This window comes from Alligator mississippiensis, chromosome 3 (assembly GCF_030867095.1).
Source record: "Alligator mississippiensis isolate rAllMis1 chromosome 3, rAllMis1, whole genome shotgun sequence".
NCBI classification, from domain to species: Eukaryota; Metazoa; Chordata; order Crocodylia; family Alligatoridae; genus Alligator; species Alligator mississippiensis.
Window position 1 is genome coordinate 206,663,949 of NC_081826.1, and position 25,179 is coordinate 206,689,127.

A 25,179-nucleotide genomic window follows, 5' to 3' on the forward strand; every position below is an offset into this window, starting at 1 on the left:
TTGTTGCCTGCCACACTTTGCTTTTAGAGCCATAAGCATTAATATGACTTAGAGAGTTTCCTGAGCAGCTGCATGTTACTGGTTACAACGATCTAAATATAGATCACACTACTGCAATGGAGTCTTGAACCAGCTCCCATGTGATCCTAGGGCTGAGACCAAAAAATCAGCTGCAAATCAGGCAGTTCAAAAATGCACACGCACATCTATGTTTTTTAAAAGAGAAATTTAACTGACTTTTGGGTCTGACTCCCATCCAGTAGACAGATTGTGGGTCTCAGCTCCTCACAAGACTCCCCATGGGTCCAGAAATTTGGCAGTGGGGTAGTGGTGGCAATTCACATCAACACTGCCACTGCTCCCCCTGATTTTAAGTTTCTGGAACTGTGGGGCTTGATTGGATCCACCTGGGCCAGCCCTGCACCGAGGGATTGGGCCTCAATCCTGCACAGCTGGACTGGGCTGGGGCCAAGCTAGGCTGGTCCTTCCCACACAGCTGCACTGGGTCCCAGTTGGGCCAGCATGGATGCTGTATCAGGCCCACAGACAGGATCTGGTTCCCTAATAAACCTTGGGCTGCTCATCTGGCCACAGGCTGAATATGATCAGGCACCACTGATATAAACTAGTGGGGGCCAAACTTTATGGCAGATGTCACATATTAGCTCTGCATCCTCCCCAAGCATCACTTCAATTCCCTTTCCTTGCCCTGGTGCTCTCTGATGCTCTGCTTTTTGTTCCTATCTCTATGCTACCTGCCTGATCTGCTGCTCTTTCTGCTTCCTTCTTTGTACTCCCTGCCCAGTTTGTTGCTTTGTTTTCTGCTCTGTCTGGTACTATGCTGTTGGTCCCTGCTTGATCTGCCAAGTGCTACACACAGAGCCTGCTCATGCCACTTCTGGCAGCTGCACCACAGGTTGGCCACTCCTGATATCAACTATAGCATGAGTGTTGGCTAGATCAAAAAACACACAACAAGGTCAATGTTTTTAAAGAATTCCAGACTCAAACACTGAATGCACATGTAAAAGGGAAATGTATTAAAATGAGAGAAAAGAAAAAGGATTTCCATAATTTAAATCAGGTTCCCAACCCCCAGGCCACAGCCTAGTACTGGGCTGTGAAGGGTTGGTTGTCGGTCTGCAGGAGGGTTGGCTGCTGGACCGGAAGTCCAGAAGTGACTGGCATACTGAGGACCAGTAGCCAACCCTTTTTTAGACTAAGTGACTGGCATAGCTGCCTGCTATACCAGTCACTGCTGGTCTGTAGTTTGCCAGTCTGCGGTCATTTCTGGTCTGTGGTTTGCTGGTCCACAGCATAAAAAGGTTGAGAATCCCTGATTTAAATAAAACATCTTCCTGTATGTGAAGCCAGGTATTAAAAAGAGAAATATAACAACACTTCAGAATTGTTTGTGAGCCAACTCATACACACACACACACACACACACACACACACGAGAGTGTGAATACACACTCCTGACAATGCATGATTTTGTAAGTAACTGCATTTGAAATCAATCCAAATGAAGCATCATTTAAGACAGCACAGTACAGAGTACAGTCATAATAAATTTCTATTTATCCATTTTTGCCAATACAAATTGATGACCAGACAAGCCATGCTTGTTTACAACCAGCTCCCAGACGATCTATAAAGCAAGAGATGATTAGCTGTGTTAGTCTGAAGTCAGGCAGAAAGAACAGCAGGGTGGCATGTCAGGGCATTTATACACATACATTTGTCTGCTTTGAGATCTGGTGCATCAGAGCAGACTCAGTTAAGCAAGTCTGCTCCTCACACAAGAGGATGTGCTCGGCACTGCATCGCATGCATTTGTATAAATGGCAAAATGCGCATCAGTGCTGAGAAAATGGTGACAGTGTGCCTTTGATCTAAAACACCTTCGATGTGTTTTAGTTCAAAAGTGCGCCGCTGCCATTTTCTCAGTGCTGACGTGCATTTTGCCATTTATACAAATGCACGCGCTGGGTGCTTTTAAAAGCACCCAGCACTGCGGTGCAAGCATGTGTGCAAATGCCCTAAAGTGCCAGCTGCCCTACCTTCTGTGTAGGGATCAATAAGGATGGTAGTTAAGAGACTTCTAAGCCACTGTACCTTTGTCTATGGAGGCTTTATTGATCTGGATTTGTTTCAGATTTATACAATCTAGCAACTAACATTTTTTTTTTTAATCAAATCAAACAAAACCTGCTCCACATTTCAACCATCAGCAATCTTCCTTTCAAATGCCAGTGCAACATAAAACTGCAACAGTAAGCCATGTTGTCATATACACACCGTTACATATAGCAACACCCATTCAAAACTGAAGGGATATAAGTACTCAGCCAAGTGGGGGATGATATTTCCAGAAAACAGTGACAGATCTGCGAGACTGCAACATGTCTCACCATACACAAAAACTTAGAACATTTAAACATTTAAAAGGCAAGAAAGGAGGAAGAAATCATGAAATAAGAGAACTAGAGATTGCAAAATAAGGTCTGTATACATTTCTACTGTCTTCTACAATGCGATATAAACTCTAAAGTTTTCATATAAAGTTCTCTTTTCATTGTCATGATATGGCCACGTAACAGGAACAGGTTGGCTACCGTTTTGCTAACTAAGCCTCACAAATATTGCCAACAGCCACAAGAGACTGGCACTCTTCCCCATCTGTCACAAGGCACTTCAAAACGTAACTGGAACAAAGAAAAACTTGTCTACCCTTAGAAAAAGAAAATAAAAGAATCTCTCTCTCAACGAAGACTGTGACTACCTGTGTGTTACAATATAGTTTATTCTTGCTTGTATGAACAAAAACATAAAATGCTAGAGAAGTATGCTTTAGCATAATTGTGACTTAGACAATCTCCCCTCTTCATATAATAAATCAAAACCTCCATAACTTCTTCATATAAAATAGCTGTAAAATGGAAAAAGCTAACTACATATATTAAGGTGTAGTATATGTTAACTGTCACTATACAATTTTTTGTTTTATGATCTATATGTTGTAGAATGGGGCGGGCAATTATTTTGGGCAGAGGGCTGCTTACTGAGTTTTGGGAAGCCATTGAGGGCCGCATGACAGGCAGCCAGGGGCAGATAAATATTAATTTTCTAAATATTTTAGGGGCCCCATGGGTCGGATAGAATCGCCTGGTGGGCCACATCTGGCCTGTGGGCTGCATTTTGCCCACCCCTGTTGTAGAACATGCAAAAATTGAGCTACACATTTAACTAAGTGTATGGGAGTATAAAAAAAATTACTGCCAACTGCATATTAAGCCAGGTTCCTATGGTAATTTGGCTGTCAGGTTTTAACTTCCTTATTTTAAAAGATCTAAAAATGCAAAAAACTGTTAACATTTACAATTATCAGATCACATTTAGTAAGTACTGCTGTATATAGCAGACATGCTCTCCCAAGACGCTACCAAGTTAGGACTGATGTCAATGAAAGATTTAATCCTGCTCCCAGACCCAATACAAATCCCTAAGAAACTCTCCTACACAAACACTCATATCCATCTTTCAATATATCAGGATTAAGAGACTCAAATCCATTCCCTTGCATAACTTTAGAAATGATGCTGAATTCAAAACCAGAAGTGAATCTTTGAAAAGGTTCTAATGCAGAGCTGACAATGGCTACCTGAACAGATGCCATACATCATTTGTTTATTTATAGCCCACCCTATCAAAATAGTGCAGAGTGGCTTACAATAAAGCAAACAATCCACAGACAAGATTCCCCAAAGGGTATCCTAAAACCTGAGAACTCCAACCCCCACCTTTCCTCCAGCCACCACCCCCCTACCAAAATCCTTATGCAAAAATCCTCCAATTCCAACTGTACCTCACAACCACCACTCACATCAAGATAAAAGAAACACTCCTCCCCCTCAGCTCCCTACCTACCTGCCCCTCACCACATCCCCATAAAAATCACAATTTTGTTTATGTTCTGATAAAAGTAGCCATTGTTCCTCTGTTTTACCTGTGGTAGGTTAGGGTGCTATGGCTTGCAGTTGTGCAGTAGGGTTGATTGTGTAGTTTTAGTAACCGGTCAAACAAGAATTTGCATGGGATAGCATGGATAGGGATCCTGCCTCTGGCAGAAGTTTGGACTAGACCAGTGGTTTTCAACCTTTTTTGTACCAGGACCTATCTGTAAACATTGGTGGCCGGTCCTAACCCAGTGCCCCTCACTCCCGTCCCACTGCACCTCCCCACACCCAGTGCCCTTGTGCGTGGGGTAGAAGGTGGATGTGACATGGGAGACCCCAAGCAGCCCCTTGCAGGCTGCAACTCTGACAGCCTGCAAAGGAAAAAACCATGGTTTCCCACATTTTTCTCCTTTAAAGGAGTACCCATTTTTAAAATTTGTTTGTGACCCTTTCATATGTTCTTTTGGGTCATAACCCAAGGATTGAGAACCACTGAACTAGATGACCTCCCAAAGTCCCTCCCAGCCCTACTTTTCTATGATTCTATATGTTAAATGAAAGGACTAAAAGACAGCTGGAAATAATTTTTTTTGAATGATATAGCTCAAGAGCATCACCCGTCAAATATCTGGCCTGTAGAAGTGTGCCATCTAACCTGCAGGACTCCAAGGCCACCTGGGAATTTGGGGGTGGAACCTGCCAGTGAAATATGAGGCACAGAGCTATGTTGGGAATGCATGCTGGCAGCTGGGGGGGCAGAGGAAGGAGTGACAACAGCATGAACTCCCACAGCTCCTAGACACTCCTCACCTCACTGCTGCTGCTAGGTCCATAGCCTATGAACCTCCCAAGAAGCCCCATAATCTGGTGCTAGCACAGGGGGCTGGATGAGTCTGACAACCTGGATGTAGCCCAGAAGGTTTACATCACCTACTTGTTAGCTGTGTCACATTTTTACCTCACTGACATTACTCTGTGAAGCTGCATGGAACGTCACCCAAGAGTTGAGAATTACAACAAAGTAGAGGTCTTGCCACATCCCCACCTTGATCTGTAAAACAATCAGGGCATTACCTGATGTTCTATAACCTGAGCTAGAGCTTTGGACATTCAGGGCCTTAATCTATACTACAAATTGAAACTACACTATAAATGAATTAGTCACCAACCCACATCAAGAGTCTGACTCATCTGTATACAGTAAGAGTGTAGACCTCTTACAGGCCCTGAATAAACGTGGAAGAATATTCAACATAAGGAAGAAGAAATTAAGAAACCAGTTTCAGCACATGGAACTTGGAACCAAAACACAATTAGATCAATCTAATCATTAATGCAAGGTGAAACTACTGCTTTTGAAGAGGTAATCATTTCCTTATCATATAACCTTGGAACTCCTGCTGATATCAAATACCTTAGAAGCAAATCAGCATGCAGAAGAAAATTAGAAATGAAATCCACAGGACATCTCCTTTAGTGTTATTTGTACTTATCAAAATCCTTAGACTGTGTAAGGTACCTGTTCCACTTCACATTAGTAAAGACAATTATGTTCTATATTTTGAATCCACTTTATGAAAACCCCAATGAAATATTATTTAACCAAACAAACAAAAAAGTACGTCACAAAAAGACTTGGTAAGCACTCTGCCTTAACACGCAACTTAAAAAGACTTCGTTTATAGCTGATCAGTAATGGAACCTTCATTTTGTAGGTCCACTACACATATACTCGGCTATTCACAAAGGCATCTTCCTTACTCAGCCACCTCTATACAGGCTAGTACACTTTACCTTAGGCATAACTGTTTAAACAGGACAGTAGTAAGGTCGGTAGGTGCAAAATTAATCTTTTAAGCAGTTCACAGTTTTAGGAACGAATACTTCAGTATCCTAAAAAAAATCAAAATGTTAAGATGCTAATGTGCGCACTGAGAAAGGTAAGAAAATTAGATTTTAATTTGAAAGGATGACATTTTATGGAGAAAAAGACAAACAGAGGCAGGTCTCCTCTGAAGGGCGCAATGGAGTTTTCTGTCCTGCTAGCAAGGAACTGCTCACTAAATTAGTTAGCAGTTTGATCATGCCCCCAGACATACCAAACATGTTAACTTTGAAAAAGTGAAGATCTGTAAGCTTGCTATGGGAAAACTATTAAGTTTTCTCTTCTGCTACAAGTCTCTATACAATGACATCCCTAGAAATCAGACAGAGACATCAGTACTCAATTATTCACATGATGGCCATCTCAATCATGTTAGAGGGTTTGAAAAATTGAAAACAACTGCATCTAAGTAGAATATAGAAGCATTGAAAAGAAGGGAACAGGAAATTGTAGGGATTGCTTTTCTACAATAGGAAAATTGAGAGCAATGCTTAAAGAAATCAAAGCCCCAAACTTAAAGTTCAGCTTTCAAGTCCATATTTGTGCATCTAAATGAGACCTAATGTTCCAGTGCTGAGCTTCTGTCAACTCTAACTTCAATTTAGGACAAGGGGGGTGGGGGAGGAATCACACTTCTTATAAAAATGTCCGAGTCATTAAGTGCCTTTAAAAAAAAAAAAGAGAGAGAGAGAGAGAGAGAGAGAGAGAGAGAAGAGAGCGCTTAATCCAATCTCTGATTACATCCTCATTGTAGACTACCCAAAACCTTAGTTTAAAAGATGCGTCCCATGTTCTTCATTGGCCAGGAAGTGCGTAATCCACATTTTCTTTCTTGATTAAAGACATGCATTTCTCTTGTGATGGGGTTTGCAGTTGTAGGTCCATGCCAGCTGATTACGAATTGATAGCGCTCAACAGAATCTGAGGATTTCCCCAGTTCCTTTTCTGATGTTTTTTTTTCCCCCCTTAAACTTTAGAGGAAGACAACTTCCTTGCTGTTTGGGAGTTGTGAATGGTAAAACATGGTAAAGTCAGAAGAGCAACAGATTAAAAGGCTTAACTTTAATATTCAGTTTGAAAGCGCCTTTTAAGGCATTCCCACCATTGTAGGGCACAACATTTTTTACCTACTTTTTATGACAGCAACTGAAATCTTCAGCATTCTCCCAGAAAAATCTTTGTTTGCCAGTTTTCTGCAGGAAAAAACTCCAGTGACAATGCCATACAGGAAAGGAAAATGTGCAGTGGATTTGCCCCCACAAATCTCTCTGCTACAAAGCCTACTTGTCTAAAAGAAAACTTCATGACTTCAAAGGTGGAAACCAGGCTCCTGTGGCAAAAGCTGATCAGTACATTCATTCTGAAACAGGTTAAGAAAAATGAAAGTGCCATCCACAAAACCACTAGAGGGCATGAACAAGTAGAGAGATCCAAGGCTGAAGTCTGCTGACAATGTGTGAGAAGAGCGGGACTCTCTCACCCCCCCACCCCTTGAAAACAGCTCTTCAACGAAATATCAGGTTTTTTCCATCACTTAAAAGAATGTGTAAATAGATCTCCTGCGATTAGTAAATTTGCTGTCATCATTCATGGCTAGACTGAACAATGCAGCTCTCCTTAACACTATTAAAATCCCTGATAAAGATTTTTTCTGCCCTGTTTTACTTTGCCTCCTTTAGTTCAATGTGACTTATTAGTAAGTGTAGATTTACTGACAAATTCTAAATCTTGATTCAAAAGACAACTCATACTTTAGGGAACTTAGCAATTTTCCAACTAGTTTATGTAATCTAAACTAAAAAGGAGAACTAACCTCTTGATGTACTTGTGAGGTGTGAAGGACAAGATTTTCCTTTAAACAACATATATATATTAACTAAAATTATATCAGCATTTGCACTAGCATTCAGAGAATAAATCTTCAAAAACTATGAAATATCCTACTTGTAACTGCTCTGCATATTTCAAAGAGATATTGCAAGCCAGCCACATGATCACTCAAAAGAGCTTATTGTTATTTTCTTAAAAGCTAAATCAATGAAATTTACCCTTGCCACAAAGCCAGTAAGAAACATGATATGAAAAGCATGCAATTATGAAACATACTGGATAAAAAAGTGAACTGTTGTAGAGAAATGGAATGGGACACTTACACAGTGGCTCTCTCACAAGGAGTCCTGATGGTTATTATGTTCTTAAACCATCTAGACAGAATAGCAGGCTGGGAAGAAGGGAGCCACAAACAATCCACCAGATGACAATGCTACACAGTGTAGACACCAGCATAGCTAGGAGCCATCTAGAAAGGGGTGAGGGGGAGGAAAAGATGAACAAAAATTCAAACGCAAAAGCTATTGGTGCATTTTAGCTAGTTAAGTTTTAAAAAGCAAATCAACCTTTAAAACTGGGCCAAGCATTTTCACCCTTCCCAACGTTATAGCCCATGCAACCATAGAAAGTTTTGTCCTTAAGTTATTTGAAAACAACGTAAAACAGGTTTCACAGCAAGATGAAATAACTCCATGTGGGCCTTCTAGTCCAAGAAAAGTTCACTGCACTTAATGAAAAATGAATTCTAGAAGAGCTTAGCATAGCACTAAACTCTTGTGCGTCTCTTCTCATTAAAAAAAACCCCAGCTGAACAAACAGAAAAGTCTTTGGACTAGCCACTCCTATTTCACTGCTGCATGCTGTTGTAATATCAAATCATTTGTCAGAGTCATAACTATTACTAAAACAGTGAACAAAAATTATTCAAAGACATCCAGATGGCAAGAGTAGGTTACCTTTCTACAATCAAAATTGCAACAAAACTAATTTAGTAGTTCTTCTGCTGTAGGTACAGCATATTACTAATTATAACACTGACACAAAAGATCCATTCTTCCAGGTAAAGAGGATTTATACGAGCAACTTTGATAAACACTAATGAGTATTAAATACAAATCCCTTGTGCCTTAGTTAAAAAGTAATGCTTCTATTTCTCAAAAGATATTAAATTCTCCAAACTTCCAGTACTTGCATTTAGTACACAATGTACTGTTTCAAGCAATTCTTGCTCTGAGGAAATAAAAATCGTACTTTGCCTTATTCCTTTAAATAATTTTGCTGGTCAAATGATGAACTTCAGTTGCATTTTGGAATATCTGAATTTACATTTCCTACCTATTCTGGAGCTGCTAACTGCAGAAGAGGCTACAGGCATCAAGAGATGCTAAGAGAGGTGAATATGCAGCTTCCCTTGCAGCAGATGCTACATTAACTACCACAGACTAAAGTCACAAGACTATCTATGGATCACCATAGATACACTCCTCTCTTCTTAAAATTTATCCAGCAACAATTTTAGTGAAGTACTGCTATACCTTGCTTTGACAGAATTGCTCACAGGAGAGGCTGCAAGCAGTTCTCATAAACAGGGACCTACCTAATTCACAGTGGCTACTTCTGGATTTTGCGGTCCTAGCCTGCATTAGGCACCATTTTTGTGGTGAAGCATGGTGGGTTCCCCCACACCTCTGATCAGCTGAGGCACCTTAGAAATCCTGCCCCTCTCCAGAGATTGACATATGGACACCTGTCAATCTCTGGGGAGGGGAGTGGGACTTCTGGGGCCCCTTGGCCAGAGGCATTTGGTGGGCGGGGCACACTCCACTGCAAAACTCCCCCCACGCTTCAGGATGCCAGGGCTTCCTGCCTCCGTTTGTAGCTTCCCCATCCTTCCCCATCCCCCCGCTTCTTCCTGCTTATTTGCAGCCCCCATGTTTTTTCACGGGGACTGGGATTTTTCACAGGGGACCTACGCTATTCTTGGTTTCCATGAATATCATGAAATCTTTGATTTGGTAGGTCCCTACTCATAAAACCAGTAGCATCTGGGGAAGGATGTTCTCTCCAGAAAAATAAATCAACAGGAATTAATATTGAAAGTAAGCTTGGTCTTTTTGCACAGCTAAGCTAAAAAAACAAACAAACTAAAATAAACAAAAAAGAACATCCTACCCCCAAACCCATTTCAGTTGAACAAGTACTACCTTACAGAAACTGAAAGGCATTTTATGATAAAATACATATTTATATTTGGTACAATGTTACTACTCAATTTTAGACTCTAGGTTATATCAAATGCTTTATTTCTGTCAGTCTAGTAAATATTTTAAACCACCTTAACTGTACCACAAGCTCAAACCTTTGGAGGCAGGGGAAGGAGTTCCATGCTGTTTTTATACTTTAAATAACTTTTTTTTTTTTTTTTTTTACTTCTTAGAAGTTTTTCCAAATATGTGAACCAAAACAAAAACTTTTTAAAAGTTGCCTAGAAAAAAATTGTTTGATTTTGTTTCCTACTAGGCCTCACTCTTTGAGCCTACCCTTAGCTTAAAAATAAAACAAAGAAAGGCAGAAAAAAAACCCCAAATGCCGCCCCCCCAAGTAACAACTTACCACACACTTGGGAAGATTTAGAAATCTCTACTTCAAACTAGTTTTTGCATTTGAAGCTCTCCAATAAACATCTTATTTCTATAAACATTCCAATAAAGTGAGGTCAAGGAAGTGTTCCTAGTCATACGAAATGAGCGGTCAAGAACATTAAGATACAGGGCAGTAGGTGGTGGGACATGCAGCACAACAGCAGAGAAAAAATAAGAATGAGAAAAACTGAAAGCTGAACGCAATTCTTTGGCACAAACAAACACGCACACACACCACACTAAACCTGTAGTAAGCTGGGGAATCCATATTTTAAACACTGGGGAAAAAGACTTTGTCAATGAACCTTTAGAAAGCAGAGGAGGAAAAAAATACTGGTATTTACATATATCGAAAAAAAACCTAACTTACGTTAGTGGAACTGTGATTGTAGCTTTTCCTTGCCTTTTGCTTTTCAGAGCACGAAGTTTATCACCTTGAGTTACACAGTTCGTTTCATCTTCATCACTGTACTGCATAAGTAAACAAGGAATAAGCCAAAGATTTTAAGATATGCCCCTTGAGATATTAATGTCTGTTTTACAGGTAACTATTGATAGGGTTGATATAATTTCCTCAAGAAGAAAACTGGGAGGTCTAAATTAGCTTTATGAAAAATATCCTTCATGCTCTCACTTACTGTTTTTAAATCTTCAGACCTTTAAACTATTGCATGAGCTATCTGGCCAGAATAGCATCTGACACTGAAACAATAAAAATGTTGTCAGTACCTTTGCTTATACACTGCATTATCTTGACTTCTATTCCTCAGCTATCACATTCCTCTCCAACTCCTATCTGACTTCAGAAGACCATGACCACCTCCCTCTACAGTAGATGCCTATGGTTAAGTGACAGTATTATAGAAATCAGTTTTCCTGGTAGAAAAAGGCATTTCAATACGGGAGCCCACTTGAAATATAATTGAGGTATTTCTGTTGGCAAACTTCAAAATCTTGATTCATTGTCTGATTCTTCACCTAATTAAAAGTTTTAGGCATAATAGTGGCACTCTTTCACTTGTACAGAATGCTTCCATCTTTAATACCTGCTTTTGATATTTCATCTTCCAAATATTTTGGTATTAAAAAGAATATAGCAGAACATACAAGAATAATCTGACAATTTTAGTTTTATTATACCCACAGCTTTGTCCATGCCCCAAGAAATCCTCAATAGCTGTTATGCCCTTTTACAACAGCACAACATTTGGACGATTACCAGTTCAGTGCCTTTTCTGTTAGTTTTCCGGTTTTTTGCATCATTAATTGAAATATCATCTACTCCTGTGAGGATTTTCGTAACAGTAATTTTACTGTTCCCCTTTAACTTTGCACGGAAAATATCTCCTTCTGTCCAAAGTTCTGACTGTTTCCTATTACAAAAAGGAAAAAGATATATAGCTATACAAACGTTCCAGAAAATAGCAGTAGGATTTCATTTTGTTTTAAAGGAACTAATCTTTTTTTTATTAAAACAGTCTTCCACAATTTTCCAAATTGCTTATTCTAGCACAGTAACAGTTTACTTACTCTACCAGGAAATGTTGTTGTGGTCCAATCACTGAGCCAGGTCTATTTATTCTAATCCAGGCAATGGTCTCAGCAGCTGTCATCCGGTAATGTTTCATAATATAACAGGCTATAAGTGTGCCAGTCCGGCCAAGACCAGCTGTGGAAGACAGAAGAGAGGCCTCGGTTTTTCATGCACCACATTTTAAATGGACATTGAAATTTAAACCAAAAACAAAGGAACAAAATTATTCAGTCCCTTCATGTTATTACTATGGCTGATGAGTACTTAAATATACATCTTAACCTGGCAAAGCTTAGATGGCCATCGGTTTCTAAAGTTACATACAAATATTCATAACGTAGCATATTGTTTTAATAAGAGTATTAGGCAACGGACAAACACACACACTTCTTAGCTACTTGGAAGCAAGAGGGGGAAAGTTGCCACTCAGGAGCATAAATTACCAGTTATCTGTCCATGATTTTGCCATGCTACCGATTTTAGATAAATCACTTTTAACTTCAGCTCTGCATGAAAGAGCTACTGCTACACTATCACGCAGATGTAACTGCATTGTAACAGCTTGTATTGATATCAAGTGATACCAATATAATAGATATACCCATCTTGTAGTTTTGGTTTACAAAGTTACTACATTTGATTTAAATTTTCAATAAATATGTGCTTGTTGAATCAAGTAGCCTTTCAAAGCCAACTATTTTATATTTTATACTAGCCAATTGTCCATCAAGAATGATGGGCAGGGGGTGCGGGTGGGGACAGAGGTCTGCGTCTGACTCCTCCCCCAACTTTGGGGCCAGGCCCACTCCCCATTTCCCCCACTATGCTGTGGGGCCAGGCCTGCCCCTCCCCCCAACCTCCCCACCACCGTTTCAGGGCTGGGTCTGGCCTGGTGCACCCTGCCCATCCTCCCTGCCACTGTTGAGGGGCCAGCGCCAGTTCCTCCCCACCTTCCCCACCACTGTCTCAGGGCTGGGCCAGGCCCAGTGTGCCTCCTCCCCACCCTCCCTGCTGTCATCTTGGGGCAAGGCCTGCTTCTCCCATCTCCCCCCCACCCTGCTGCCATGTCAGCCTGGGCCCACTGCTCCCCCTCATCTTGCTCCGGCCCCTGCGTCCCCACCATCATGGCAGCACTCCGCCATGCTGCCACCTCCTGTTCGAATGCTGTATTCACACTCTGATTGGTTATTTCCATCAGCTAATCAGAGTGCGAATAAAGCATGTCAGACAGACAGACTATGGCTTTTATAATATTAGAATACAGGAATACATTATTTCTTCATTCATTATTAGAGTCATCTATATACCTAGGTGGCATAAAATACTTAGAAATACAATTTGCATACAATCAAAAAACAAATATTCAACTATCCTAAAACACAATAACCACCAATTTATTATCTCAATGTGAATATTCAAATCACTGTTATCAAAGCCCAAGGAAGGAGACAAGCTTTGCAATATTCCCTGAACAAATCCAAGTTTTGGCACGGTGACTCTAGGATACTTCCTGCCAAGAATCCTCTATGAAAAATGCTCAAATCATTGGGCCCTACCACTTAAGTGATAATCAAAAGGAGATGGGAGAAGGGTTTGAAGGTAAAAATATCTCCAATTCAATCAATTTTACTCAACAGAACTCCAAGTCGGAGACAAATACCACTTGGTACATAAGTCTCAAATTATTTAGGAACCCAAAAGTTGATTTACTTTTGCAAGACGGGTATGATGTGCTCATGAACAAGCCTCAGCACTTTCTGCTTTTGCTGTAGCATTACACAGCAGAATATAACAAACTGCATTTTGGAGAGAAACAAAATCAGCACCTTCTTAATACATTCATATGAAAAAAAAGCTCTTGGTACTATTGTTACATGACATTCAGGTACATTGCTCAATCAAGGAAACTGCTCAAACTGTAAACTTTAATGAAGACCAGCAAATCAAGATGTCAAAATATTTTCACCAATTTTTCTAGTTAAACAAGACTTTCATGAAACAAAGTCATACAGCAAGTCTGTGGCAGAACCAGGAACAAAAAAAGGCTTTCCTGAGTACCAGGCAACAGCCCTGACCATGAGAGACCAGAATGTCTTCTTCATTTAAATCAAGAAACACTTGCACTAATCTGAAGGATCAGGTAGAGCAAATAGTATGCAGTTATATAGACTGCATCAAATGGAAGCAGAAGTCAAGATGGCACAGAATTGACTTTGAATGCTCAATACTAACTGTGATAGTTTTTAAAAAGTTTTTTTAACACATCTACATTTCCTAGTTTTCATCTTAAAAAATTAAGAAATATTTTGACCTTTGGTGGTTGACTGCTCATGTCCTACAATATTTATACCCCAGCAGAAGACCGCTCTATCAGCTGAGCTAAAAAAGAGTAACTATAGTAGACTGCTAAGTATCCAGAACCAGCTACTAAAAGGAAATGCACTATACTCTTGACAGAAGACTTCAGAACGATCTGCTCAATAGAAGAAAAATGTTTGGGGCTCAACTTCTGTCTGTTCTATCTGGGCTCTGGAAGAACTGACTGGAAGCCGAGTAGGGGCCTGGAAACATGCTCAGTACAGTTCAGATTATGTGCACAATGCGATTTTTAAAAACAAATATTTTAGCCATATGTGGCTGGAGTTTTGGTTTGGTTTTTTTTGTTTTGTTTCTTTTTAAAGCTATCTACGTGCCAAATGTCAATTTTCTGCTGCAAAGCATAGAAACACCAGCACTTTCTCCTAGCCAAATCTTTGAAAAGATTACTATTGGCAGGCCCATTCTCCCTTGACATCATTCTTGGAAATGGCTGAAGAGATGGTTGAAATTAAAAAAGTCAGATGCAGCAGACAGCAAGTATGGAACATTTTAGCTGAAACATTTAGTTTGACAAAGTTATAAGCAACTGGAAGTAAGAACTTCTAAAACAAAGTGTCATGCCATCTAAACTCCCACATACAATATAAATACACAGGATCTACCTTTACAATGCACTGCTATAACTCCTTCAGCATTTTCACAAATATTTAGGAATGTTTTGACAATAGTATCACTAGGTGTGCTTCCATCAGCAAAGAAGAGGTCATAATGCTCAAAACCAGCATCAATAAATCGTTTGGCATCGTACATTTTTTTGTTGAGGCGTATTATGGTGGTGACCTTATGTCTTCTGAAGTATGGGAAATAAGCCTCAGGGGCATGATGGGGATAACCTATAGGTAGAGAAAAAGGAAACAATCTTGAAAACTGCAGCAACAACAATCAATTCAGTTTTTAAAAGAAGGTATGTTCAACATAAAAACTGAACCAAAACCCAATTTAAGTACAATTAAAATAAGCATTATGGTTTTTTTACTGCTGAGTTTAAACAAAGAAAAACAGCTAAGGAAATCAGAGTTTGATGAATAATTAACCCCCCCCAAACAATTGATAAAGTTGCTCTTACTCATCACAACCAACTAAGCAAGCAGTAGCATGTGGGTTTGTGTCCCCCACCTTTTGTTAAGCGTACCATTTTCAATTTTACTTCTTGAATGAGGTCCACTAAAGGCAATGAATTTGTTTGGTATTATCCAGTTAAAGTCTCCATTTTCTGCTTTCTGAAAAGAAAAAAAAAAAAAATTACTTGGTTTATCAATATCCCTAAATTTTTAGCTTAGAACCACAGAGGTAGGGCTGGAAGAGACTTCTTAACTCATTTGGTCCAACCCCCAACCAGAGGCAGGATCACCCCTAGTCAAACCATCCTATGTAAATCCATCATCTAACCTCTTAACAAAACTACAGTCAACCTTGACAGCCACAAGACACAATACTGTAATTTGCCACAGGTAAAGCAGGAGGACCAGAGAGCTAATATTCTGCTGCTGCAAAGATGTTTAAAATACACACGAGAGATCCAAGGAAGAGGTCCACGAGCCCCACTGCAGAGGAAGGCAGAAACCCCAACAGTTCGTACCCCTCTGACTGCAGGGTAAAATTTCTTCCTAGCTTCAAATCTGGTGATCTGTCTGACACTGAGCAGAGGGGCAAGAAACCCTGGGTTTAAGTCCCAGCAGGAGCACTGGCGCAGCCAAGTCAAAATCCCCAGCCTTAGCTGCAGCCAACACCCAATGACTCTAAGGAAGGCTTGAAAAAAACCCATCTGCACATACCCCAAAACATAGCATCAGAATGGGAAAAAAAATTCTCTTCTGGCCTTGTGTGGCAACCAAAGCCCACAAGCATGGGAAGTACTCATAACACAACACACATACAGCTATGCCTAGATCATCCCTGAACAATGTCTGTCCAACATCTTCCTGAACATCACCAACGACGGAGAGTCCACAACCTCCCTGGACAGTGTGCCTCACTATTCTTATAGCAAAGAAGTTTACCACTAGTCCATGATCTACTCGCTACAGGAGAGAAAAGGTATTTTCCCTCACCTTTATGGCAGCCTTTCAGGTATCTGAAGACTGCTATCATGTCCCCTACTAAGAACCTTTTCTCCAACCTGAACAAACCTTATTCCTATTTGCTTCATAAAATCAAAGCTAAATACAAGTGATAGACAAGTCTTGCTTCTGTTTGCAATCTGCTGTTTGCTTCATCAGGAAAATATCATCTATTCTTAGTTTCTCTTCCTAAACCAAAATTTGGGAGGGAGCATCAACTATCTTTAAATAAGGCCTTACTTGGAAATGTTTGGCAAATTATTTTTTGAACTCTAAGAGTTCTAATCTAATCTTCCTTTATATTTATCACAATTTTTGCCCTAAAAAGGTAATATTTATATATGGTGTGTAGTTGTAAAGCTAAAATTCTACACTGAAGTTTCCTCAAAGAATTGAGGTGATTTTTTGGCTTTGAAATTCACAAAATTCAGTTATCAATTCTTCACCACTTCATACTTGTTTCCCTTAGTTAAATAACTGGTCCAAAAACTGCATTTCTTCAGGTTGCTCATTAAGTTTCCCCTAACAGCACACACTGCCTATAAAAAGTGGCCTTTGAATGGAAGGTTTTTTTCAGCATCCTCCAACGGTAAAAATCAATGTTAAAAAAAAAAGCTACCATGCAGGAAGAGCACTCACCAACTACAGATGCTTCCTCAGCCTGATGAAGGGTATTTATACCCAAAAGCTTGCTAAGAAGAATTTTTCCAACTACTTGAGTTGGTTTAATAAGAGATATCAGGTTTACCCAAAGAACTTTGTCTGCCTGTGTCTTTAGACCAAGATGACTGCAACCTACACACCTGTACACCTCTTTTCACATTTCTCCTCATCATCTTTACTTTCTATAGTCCTCTCAGGCCTAATCACACATGCACCTACCCAGTTCTGCTGTTTAAATTTAATTTATATTATCTATTTTGCTCTCAATGCATCTTTAAATAAAGATCTGAAATAGTCTAAAAACAGAAATCGAAGCTAATGCTACAAAAATAACCAGTTATATTAAAGTAATTCAGTAGTCAGAAGACCAATATAACAGTAGTACTAGTTTATTTACACCTTTTGTAAAACAATGTAATGACATGACTAAAATATGTAATTCAAAATAACATTTAAATACTGTATAATTTTTAATATTTGGACTAATACAGAATGCTTACCTCATAATGCTCATATTCATCTACGTCAAAAACATTGAAATCCAGGAAGCCATGTAGCAAAGCCTAAAAATCCACAAAGAAACTTTTAGCATAGAAAAAAAACTACTGTGGAAAAAAAATAATTTACCAACATGATAAATTTCTGCATACCATTTATATGCCCAATATTTCTACCCTTTCAGAGTGACTTTTAGTATTAACTTCCTTAACTGGACTAAGCTTGATCCAATTCATAAATGTTTTACTGCTTTTGAAACCACTTGTATAAAATGTGTGACACTCAATCTCAGTTGAACACAAATCTTTCCATTCCAATATGAATGCTAATATGCGCAAGTGAGAATAAATAAGAACAATGGGATTTTTGTTTTAATTAACTAAAAACAAATTGCAAGCTGCAGCAGCATGCAATCTTCTTATTGACGGAGTGAGAGAGAGGCAGCAGCATTTCTGTGAAAAAATTTACAAAATTTAACTCTATAAAATTAGAGGTATGTTCTAGCCACTAGAAGGAGCTGGATATACTGGATTAAGAATAACTTTGGAGACATGAACATTGCTTTTAATCATTTGCTATTGTGATGCGTTATATCCAAAGCCCACTGAAAAAAATTACTGTATTTACTCAAATCTAAAATGGGGTTTCCCCCCCATTCAGCATGGGGAAAAACCCCTCATTTTAAGATTCTAGTATGGGCCAGGCAAGCAGCTGCCATTCCTATGTATGGGAAAAGGGCAGCTCATGCGGCAGGCAGGGGTGCATGAAGCAGGACAGGAGTGTGGGGGAAGAGGGTACACAGGGCAAGGAAGAATGCAGGGGAAAAGGAAGGAAGGGGAGACACAGGGTAAGGGAGGAGTACAGGAGGGGCACAGGGAGGGGGTGCATGTAGCAAGGAGGGCATGGGGAAGAGGGAGCATGGGGAAGGGGCACACAGAGTTCAGGGGTAGCAACTGTGGGTCTGACTCCACTCCTGACCTGGACTGGAGCTGGAGCCACCCCTACTGCCTGGCCCCACTGAGTGTTCTATGCCCCTTGCAGAAACAGAGCCAGAGCAGCTGCAAAGGTAAGTAAGCCTATCATATTACTAACCTTATTTATTGCATGAAAGCAGTCAAGCAGTGTTAGATGAAAACTGCAAGTACCAAATGAAGCATCCCTGTAAAAATACATCCCCCCCCCAAAAAATCAAATCAAATCAATGGACAGCTGAAAACCTTTTCTGATTCTGTAAGCAAAAATTCAGTTATTGCTCATGAGATTTCAGTAAAAGACAGTTACTTGTTAGTTCAAAAGAAATGCACCACTGCTTGCAGTTCCAGCTTTATTTATTTGTTGTTTTATTGACATTCTATATTAACACACTTAATATTTATTATTCCAGCCATTTCCCTCCTCCTAACCTTTGCAGAAGTGCTGCTTTCGACTTTTATTGGGAACACAATGCTAACCAAGTTGGGGGGGGGGGGTGTCAGAAATTTAGATATCAACATTTCTCAGCAAAATGTTTATCTTGCTTGATAAAATTTCTGAATTGCACTTCCAGCAAGGTCTGTATACTCTAGGGATGTGAACAGTTAAACATTTAATTGTTCACATATTGATAACCAGTAATACCTTACTGATTTTCATTTAGCATGAGGCGAAGAACAGTCCAGCAGGAAAGCGGGGGCGGGAAAAGGGAAGTGGCATGGTGCCCCTGATGGCAGCAGGGCAGGCAGGAAGGAGGGAGGAAGGGATTGGGGACTAGTACCTAGGGAGGGAGAAGCAGGGAGGGCAAACTAGTACCTACTATGGCAGGGAAATGGCGGGGGAGCTGTAAGGGGCCTGATCCTATTTGTAGCAGCGCAGCCCCAGCCCCTTTCGCACTGTCTGCCCTCAGGCACACATACACCTGCTGCTGGCAACAGGCAGGGTCAGGGTTCCACAAATCCTGATGCAGCTGCTTGCAGCCTCCCAACCACCTGCAACAGCCAGCCTGGGCTGTAGGCAGGGCTGCTTGTGCCAGGTGGCGGGGAGGCTGCAAGCGGCTGCACTAGGGTCTGTGAAGCTCCGGTTCAGCTCACTGCCAGCAGTGGATACATTTGTGCCTCTGGACAGATGGTGGGGAAGGGGCCAGGGCTGCACTGCCACAAGATGGATTGGGACTCTTGTGGCTCCCCTGCCGTTTTCCATGAGGTATGTGTGCATCCACTGCCAGCAACGAGCCAGGTCGGGGCTCTGAGGACCATGGTGTAGCCACTTTTCAGTCCCAGCCCTCAGACAGCCATGTACTGGCAGCCGCAGCGGGTGAGGAACTTTCCCCAGCCTGCTGCTGCCACCCAAGGCTTCACAGGGACAGTGGTGGGGCTTGCCGCTGTTGCCTGCAGTTGGCCTGGCTCCCCAGGCAGCCACAGACAAGAGGCTTTCCCAATCCACTGCTGCCACCAACACACAACTGCCTGGGGGTCAAGGCTGGCTGCAGGCAGCAGCAACGAGACCTGCCACAGCCCTATAAAAACTGCAGTTGGCAGCATGGCTGAGGGGTTTTCCCAGCCTGCTGCAGCCACTTCAAGAAAGAACATACAGATGGGGGCCTGTCTCCAGTAGATGCGTGCTACTGGTTAACTGTTTAACTGATAACATTAGGGGAATTTAAATGGGTACTTAATTAATCATTTACATCCCTAGTGTACTCCAATTTCTTAGGTATTGAAAAAGATTTTTAAAAAACCCATAAGAAGTATGTATATGTAGATGACCAGATTACTTCCTTCTAATAACAGTGTTCCCTAATTTTTAATTTATTACATGGTAGTTACATGAAAACAAGTCTCTTATTATGTTGAAGCATAATCCAACTAAATATTTTAAGTCTTAATTTAGAAAATGCTCTTTATTATACAACTATTTCTTCAATCTTGTGGGGAAGGAAAAATAACGTTATTTTTGTTATTTTTCTTTTTAAATCCTCTTAAGCTAAGAACAGAATGCTTTCTTAGTACAATATCAATTGACAAATGATTGTATGAAACTGCCAGCCATAGACTTGCAACTGATTTAAGGAGGGAATGCTCTATATCCTCTGCCAAGTTAAAAAATAATAATAAATCAAGAAAAAGTATGGCTCAAAATTTCAGGATATATTCTAGTGCAGTATCTGGCAGTTATTCCATTTTTTAGAAATGCAATAAATAATTTATGACAACACACAACACTTCCTCTTCCTCCTCCCCCATTCATAGATGCTATCCTACATAATGTGCCCTTGCTTTTCTACTAAAATGTTAAAAGCAGCAGCTTAATATCAGTGACACTTCAATTGTACAATAATACCATGCAGCACAAATTGGACTCAATTACCTCTTATTTCAAGTCTTTTCCCCACTCCCCCAAACTCCTCCAGTTTGTATTTGTGTCTCACTGTAAACTATACCCCCCCCCACCAACTATGCATTTTGAAGCATTGGAGTGAAATAATGTCATAGGTTATAAAATTTACGTATAACAAAAGTGTTTTAATGTTCTGAATTAAACTGGTATGAACAAGAATTTCAGAGGTCTAACTGCTGGCACTCCCTTTTTACATTATCCACTTCCCTAGCTGGTATAAAAAGAGAAAAATGCCAAGGGAAGGAAGTAATAGAAACTCATTCAGGAAATTGATAACAGGATACAAAAAATTTCTCCACAAGACATTAACAGAAATCCCTAGACTATTATAATAGTGACTATGAACAGAAACTGCATATATTCTTGGATATGAGAAAGGAATTGCTTTTTTAATGTGGACATCTTATGAGCAGAACAGAAACTAGAGCACCATTGTAATTCATAGTTCTCGTTAGTATCCCCTCTACTTGTAATCAGATTTGAACACTGGGCAAAATCCTGGCTCTGCCAAAATCTGTGGAAGTTTTGCCACTGACACCTGGATTTCACCTTGTATTTTACAAGCTAAATACAGTTTTCAAAGAAGAGAAGAGAACTATTACTTCCATTACTGGAACTCTACAAACAGATGGAAGTCTTCCCAAAATCCTGCCACTGTCAAGAAGAGAAAAAGAACATGATAGGAACTGAAAAATGCCATAGAGAAACTTTACTTTTTGTAGGAAAGCAGGAAAACAGCTGCTATAGTAAAAAAAGCTTAGCTGTTGTAATTAGATTACTCATCCTGTAGCAACCACAATTTTGAACAACAGTTCTGACGTGCACTTTTTTTTTTTTTTTTTTTTTAATTGTTCCTTTGACTTCTTAGGTACCAACCCAGTTTAAATTGTTAGATGGCTAGGGAGAAAAAATGAGAAAGTTGCTCATCTTCATGACCTATCAACCCAGTTCAGCTTTCTGATAAAATAACAGACAGATGTCTATAACCTGGAGTTCCTAGGTTTATATAAACCTCAGGAGGTGAAGCAACCACAAAAATTTCATTTCACACACAAAAATGCTAAATTATTTAGCATTAGTTAGCTTGGTAGCATATTCAGTAAGATATAATATCAAAACTATGGCAAATCACAAAAATATCAATACAGTGTTTGACAAGTGCTTAAGAGAATGTAGTTCGACTAACATTTTAAATTTAAAATGTATTAACATTGCAATTTGCTTTTTCGGTGCAAATCCCAGCAAAATACACAACAGATTAGAGAACCAATGAAAATAAACATGCAGCCAAATAAGACTTATATGTGCAGTTCTGCTAGTGCACTTCTGAGGCAAGATGCATGCTTTTTGGAAGGGGGAGGAGGGGAAGGGGTGGGGGATAGGAGGCAATATATTTTTGCTGGACCAACTGCATGGTTGGGAGAGATTTTAGACAAGCTCTGGAGCACAAAGTACTCTTCAAGTCCAAGAAAGAAGCAGATGCAGCTTATGATAAATACTGTTCACAGTTACCTTACCTTTTACTTTCTCAGACCTGGTCTCATAAAAGATGTTACCACCAAAAATATCCTTGATTCTTGCATATTTCTTGGACCATCATAGTTACACTATTACTCCAACATTTTCATTGCCATATGTCTGTCATTTCACTACCTGACCTCCTTTCCAGTAGGCAGTTCCATATGACAAAATGTACAGCAGTCATAACCAAAGGACCCAAAATCAGCACTTCTGCACAAGATTCATATTTTCATAGACTAGAATGCATAAAGCTTTTATATTTACCTGAAAGGAAGGTAAGAGATGGTTCCAGACAATAAGAGCCTGTACACATTCTCTGGGGATTCTCTCAAGTATATTATCTGTTTTTAGAAGAAGGAAAAAGAAAAATCTGTAATGGTAATTTTAAGTTCAATAACAATCTCTCGCAACCAAAATGCCTTTAAATACATATGCTCACTAATGCCATGCAAGCATGGCATCAAGAACAACAACAACAAAAAATTAAGCAGATGATGCAGTGAACTAAAATAGAGCAGATGCCACATAATATTATGCCAATATTAGCAAGAATATGAATTAGTCTATCTACTGGACAGACTTGCAGGACTTTTGTGAAGTTTCAGATTCCCGTGAAATTGCTTGTGACACTTTACCTACTAAATGCTTCTGCAATATGTCTATGAAGAGGCATTACAGAGAAAAGAAAAATTTAGAAATTTTAAAACAATATTAAAAATTAAGATATTATCTATGGATTTTTATTTTCTCTCTCATACCAAAAGAACAACAAAGTAAAAGTAACCAATCTACTCAGCAGGCAAAGATAAGTAGTAGCAAGTAGGTGTTTTGATCCTCCAAAAGCTGAAGTAGATGATGTGCAGCAATCCAAATCTTGCATTTCCTATACTGCACAGCCTGAACAAACACTGGGTTAAAACAGTGTTCGTTAATCAAATCCAGATGCCAACAGAAGAGAAAAACTGCAGACTTGAACCTCAATAGAAGCAACAAAACCTGAGAATGTAATGAGGGCAAAATTTTTTTAGTACCAAATATTAAAAACATTCCATTGTCAAAGAGACTTGGCAAAACAAAAACATCAGCTCAATGAAGCCCTAGTTCATTACAGAAGCTTTTAAAACTGCTGGGAGACTGATCCATTGCTGATGACTAACAATGAGGAGTCAAACCACTCACTGGTTTTGTTACTGGTTAAACAGGACCTGTTGACAACCACTGCTGTAGTAGGTCAGTCTCCCAATGTAAGTGCCCTTAGTATGGTCCAAGTTTAATATGAAACTTCACACCAAAGAACTGGATATTCTTCCCCTTATGAGGAAATATCTGCTTTCTCTCATTAAAAAGTATTCCATGGGCCACCTTTGTAAATAAAACAAAAAATTGCCATGTAACAACTGTCATTTACTGAGGTAAGAATCTTTTGAATTGTTCAGCTGACAGTTTATAGCTTTTCAATAGTGCAAATAGAATCTAGTTGTTTTAGGAAGTTACTTGAAATTTAAAATGTAAAAACAAGAAGCCTGTAAAATTTAAATTAGACAATTAATATTTCTTAGATTAATAGATTCTCTATGGTTTCTGTTCAAATGAACAAAAATCTACTTAAAATGAACTTTCCTCTCAAAGTTAAAGACAAATCTAGGTTCATTTGCCAGTTTTAATTTTCTTTTTTTCTTTAGGAAAAGTGGGTGTTGCCTTACAGTTATGTTTACCCAGCTTGACAGACAGCTTGAGTCATGTTTTAGCATAGCTCTGAAGTTTAACAAATTATTTTCCATGGGGATAGGTGATTAAGAGTAGGATTTGAATATGAATTGGTAACAAAGCTGGAAGCATTTACACAAAAGAAAAAAAAACAAGTCACCTCCCAAAAAATCCCTACACCAATGGTTACCTTTTACCATTTTATACTCTGACTTGACCACATACAAGCAGAATAACTAGAAAAATAAGTGCTATTGCTAGTAGGAGAACAAAATAAAAATACAGCTCTCTTCATACGAACCCCAACTTTAGACAGTTTACTTTTGGTCATTTAATTATGCTAATTTGCATAAACAAAGTTTAGTCTCCTGTTTCTCCTGAATGCAAGCATTGTTCAAAAGCTGTTCCTCAACTACTATTCTGTGTTAACTACCTAATTAGTATTCCCAGGACTATACAGCTTAAACACCATACTTATTCATTACATGGATTGGAAGTATAGGCTGTATTCCAAGAACATTCAATCCTGCTTTGGTAAACATAGGCTACACATCCAGTAGCACTACAAATGCAAGTTACTGTTAATCCAAGTAGCAGCAAATGCCTTGCACTGCAATTTGCAGTCAGTCAAATACACTAAACATAAATAAATATACTAAACAATTTCCTTGCCTCCAAAAGCTTACAAAATATATGCATGGAATGGTACAAGCAAACAGGAAAGCTTTGTCCATACTACGGTCTAGTCCAGGACTAACTGGTGGCCTGCAGGCCACATGTGACCCTGCTTGGCCAGTACTCTCCATACTGCTCTGATTGCAACAGCAGCAGGAGACTCCAGGCTGTTGCCTCCATCACAGAGGGTAGGGCAGTGTGGCATGGTGTTGTAGACTGTGAGGCTGGGATCATGGTGCAGCAAAAGGCAGGGGTGGCGAAGAAGAACAGGTGTGGGGTACAGTGGCAAAAGTATCCACAGTGTGCAGCCTGGGGTCCCATGGCTCACCCCGATTGCAGCCTTTACTGATGCAGCCCCCCCCAGCTGCTTAGAAGTTGGACAGCCCAGGCCTAGTCTATACAAACAGAAGGAATGTAGCTTACACTGCCTACCCTCCTCGCACAAATTCAGTGT

General features: G+C 39.7%; 1 protein-coding gene across 17 annotated transcripts in view; it reads right to left on the reverse strand.

Annotated features, from left to right (window-relative positions):
* The window catches only part of CDC14B (cell division cycle 14B), a 70,926-nt gene that overhangs the window by 23,243 nt on the left and 22,504 nt on the right, over positions 1-25,179 (reverse strand). For 9 of the 17 annotated variants that reach the window (XM_019478022.2, XM_059724852.1, XM_019478026.2 and 6 more), the window contains exons 5-12: positions 22,608-22,684; positions 18,543-18,609; positions 17,453-17,515; positions 15,362-15,449; positions 14,832-15,062; positions 11,847-11,985; positions 11,536-11,689; positions 10,687-10,787 (exon numbers count right to left, since the gene is read on the reverse strand). In XM_019478022.2, the coding sequence (XP_019333567.1) occupies positions 10,687-10,787; positions 11,536-11,689; positions 11,847-11,985; positions 14,832-15,062; positions 15,362-15,449; positions 17,453-17,515; positions 18,543-18,609; positions 22,608-22,684 (920 nt within the window). Of the gene's footprint in view, positions 1-6,975; positions 7,205-7,997; positions 8,144-10,686; positions 10,788-10,954; positions 11,019-11,535; positions 11,690-11,846; positions 11,986-14,831; positions 15,063-15,361; positions 15,450-17,452; positions 17,516-18,542; positions 18,610-22,607; positions 22,685-25,179 lie in introns of those variants that run through there. The other 8 variants (XM_059724851.1, XM_059724849.1, XM_059724850.1 and 5 more) reach the window with 5 other exon arrangements.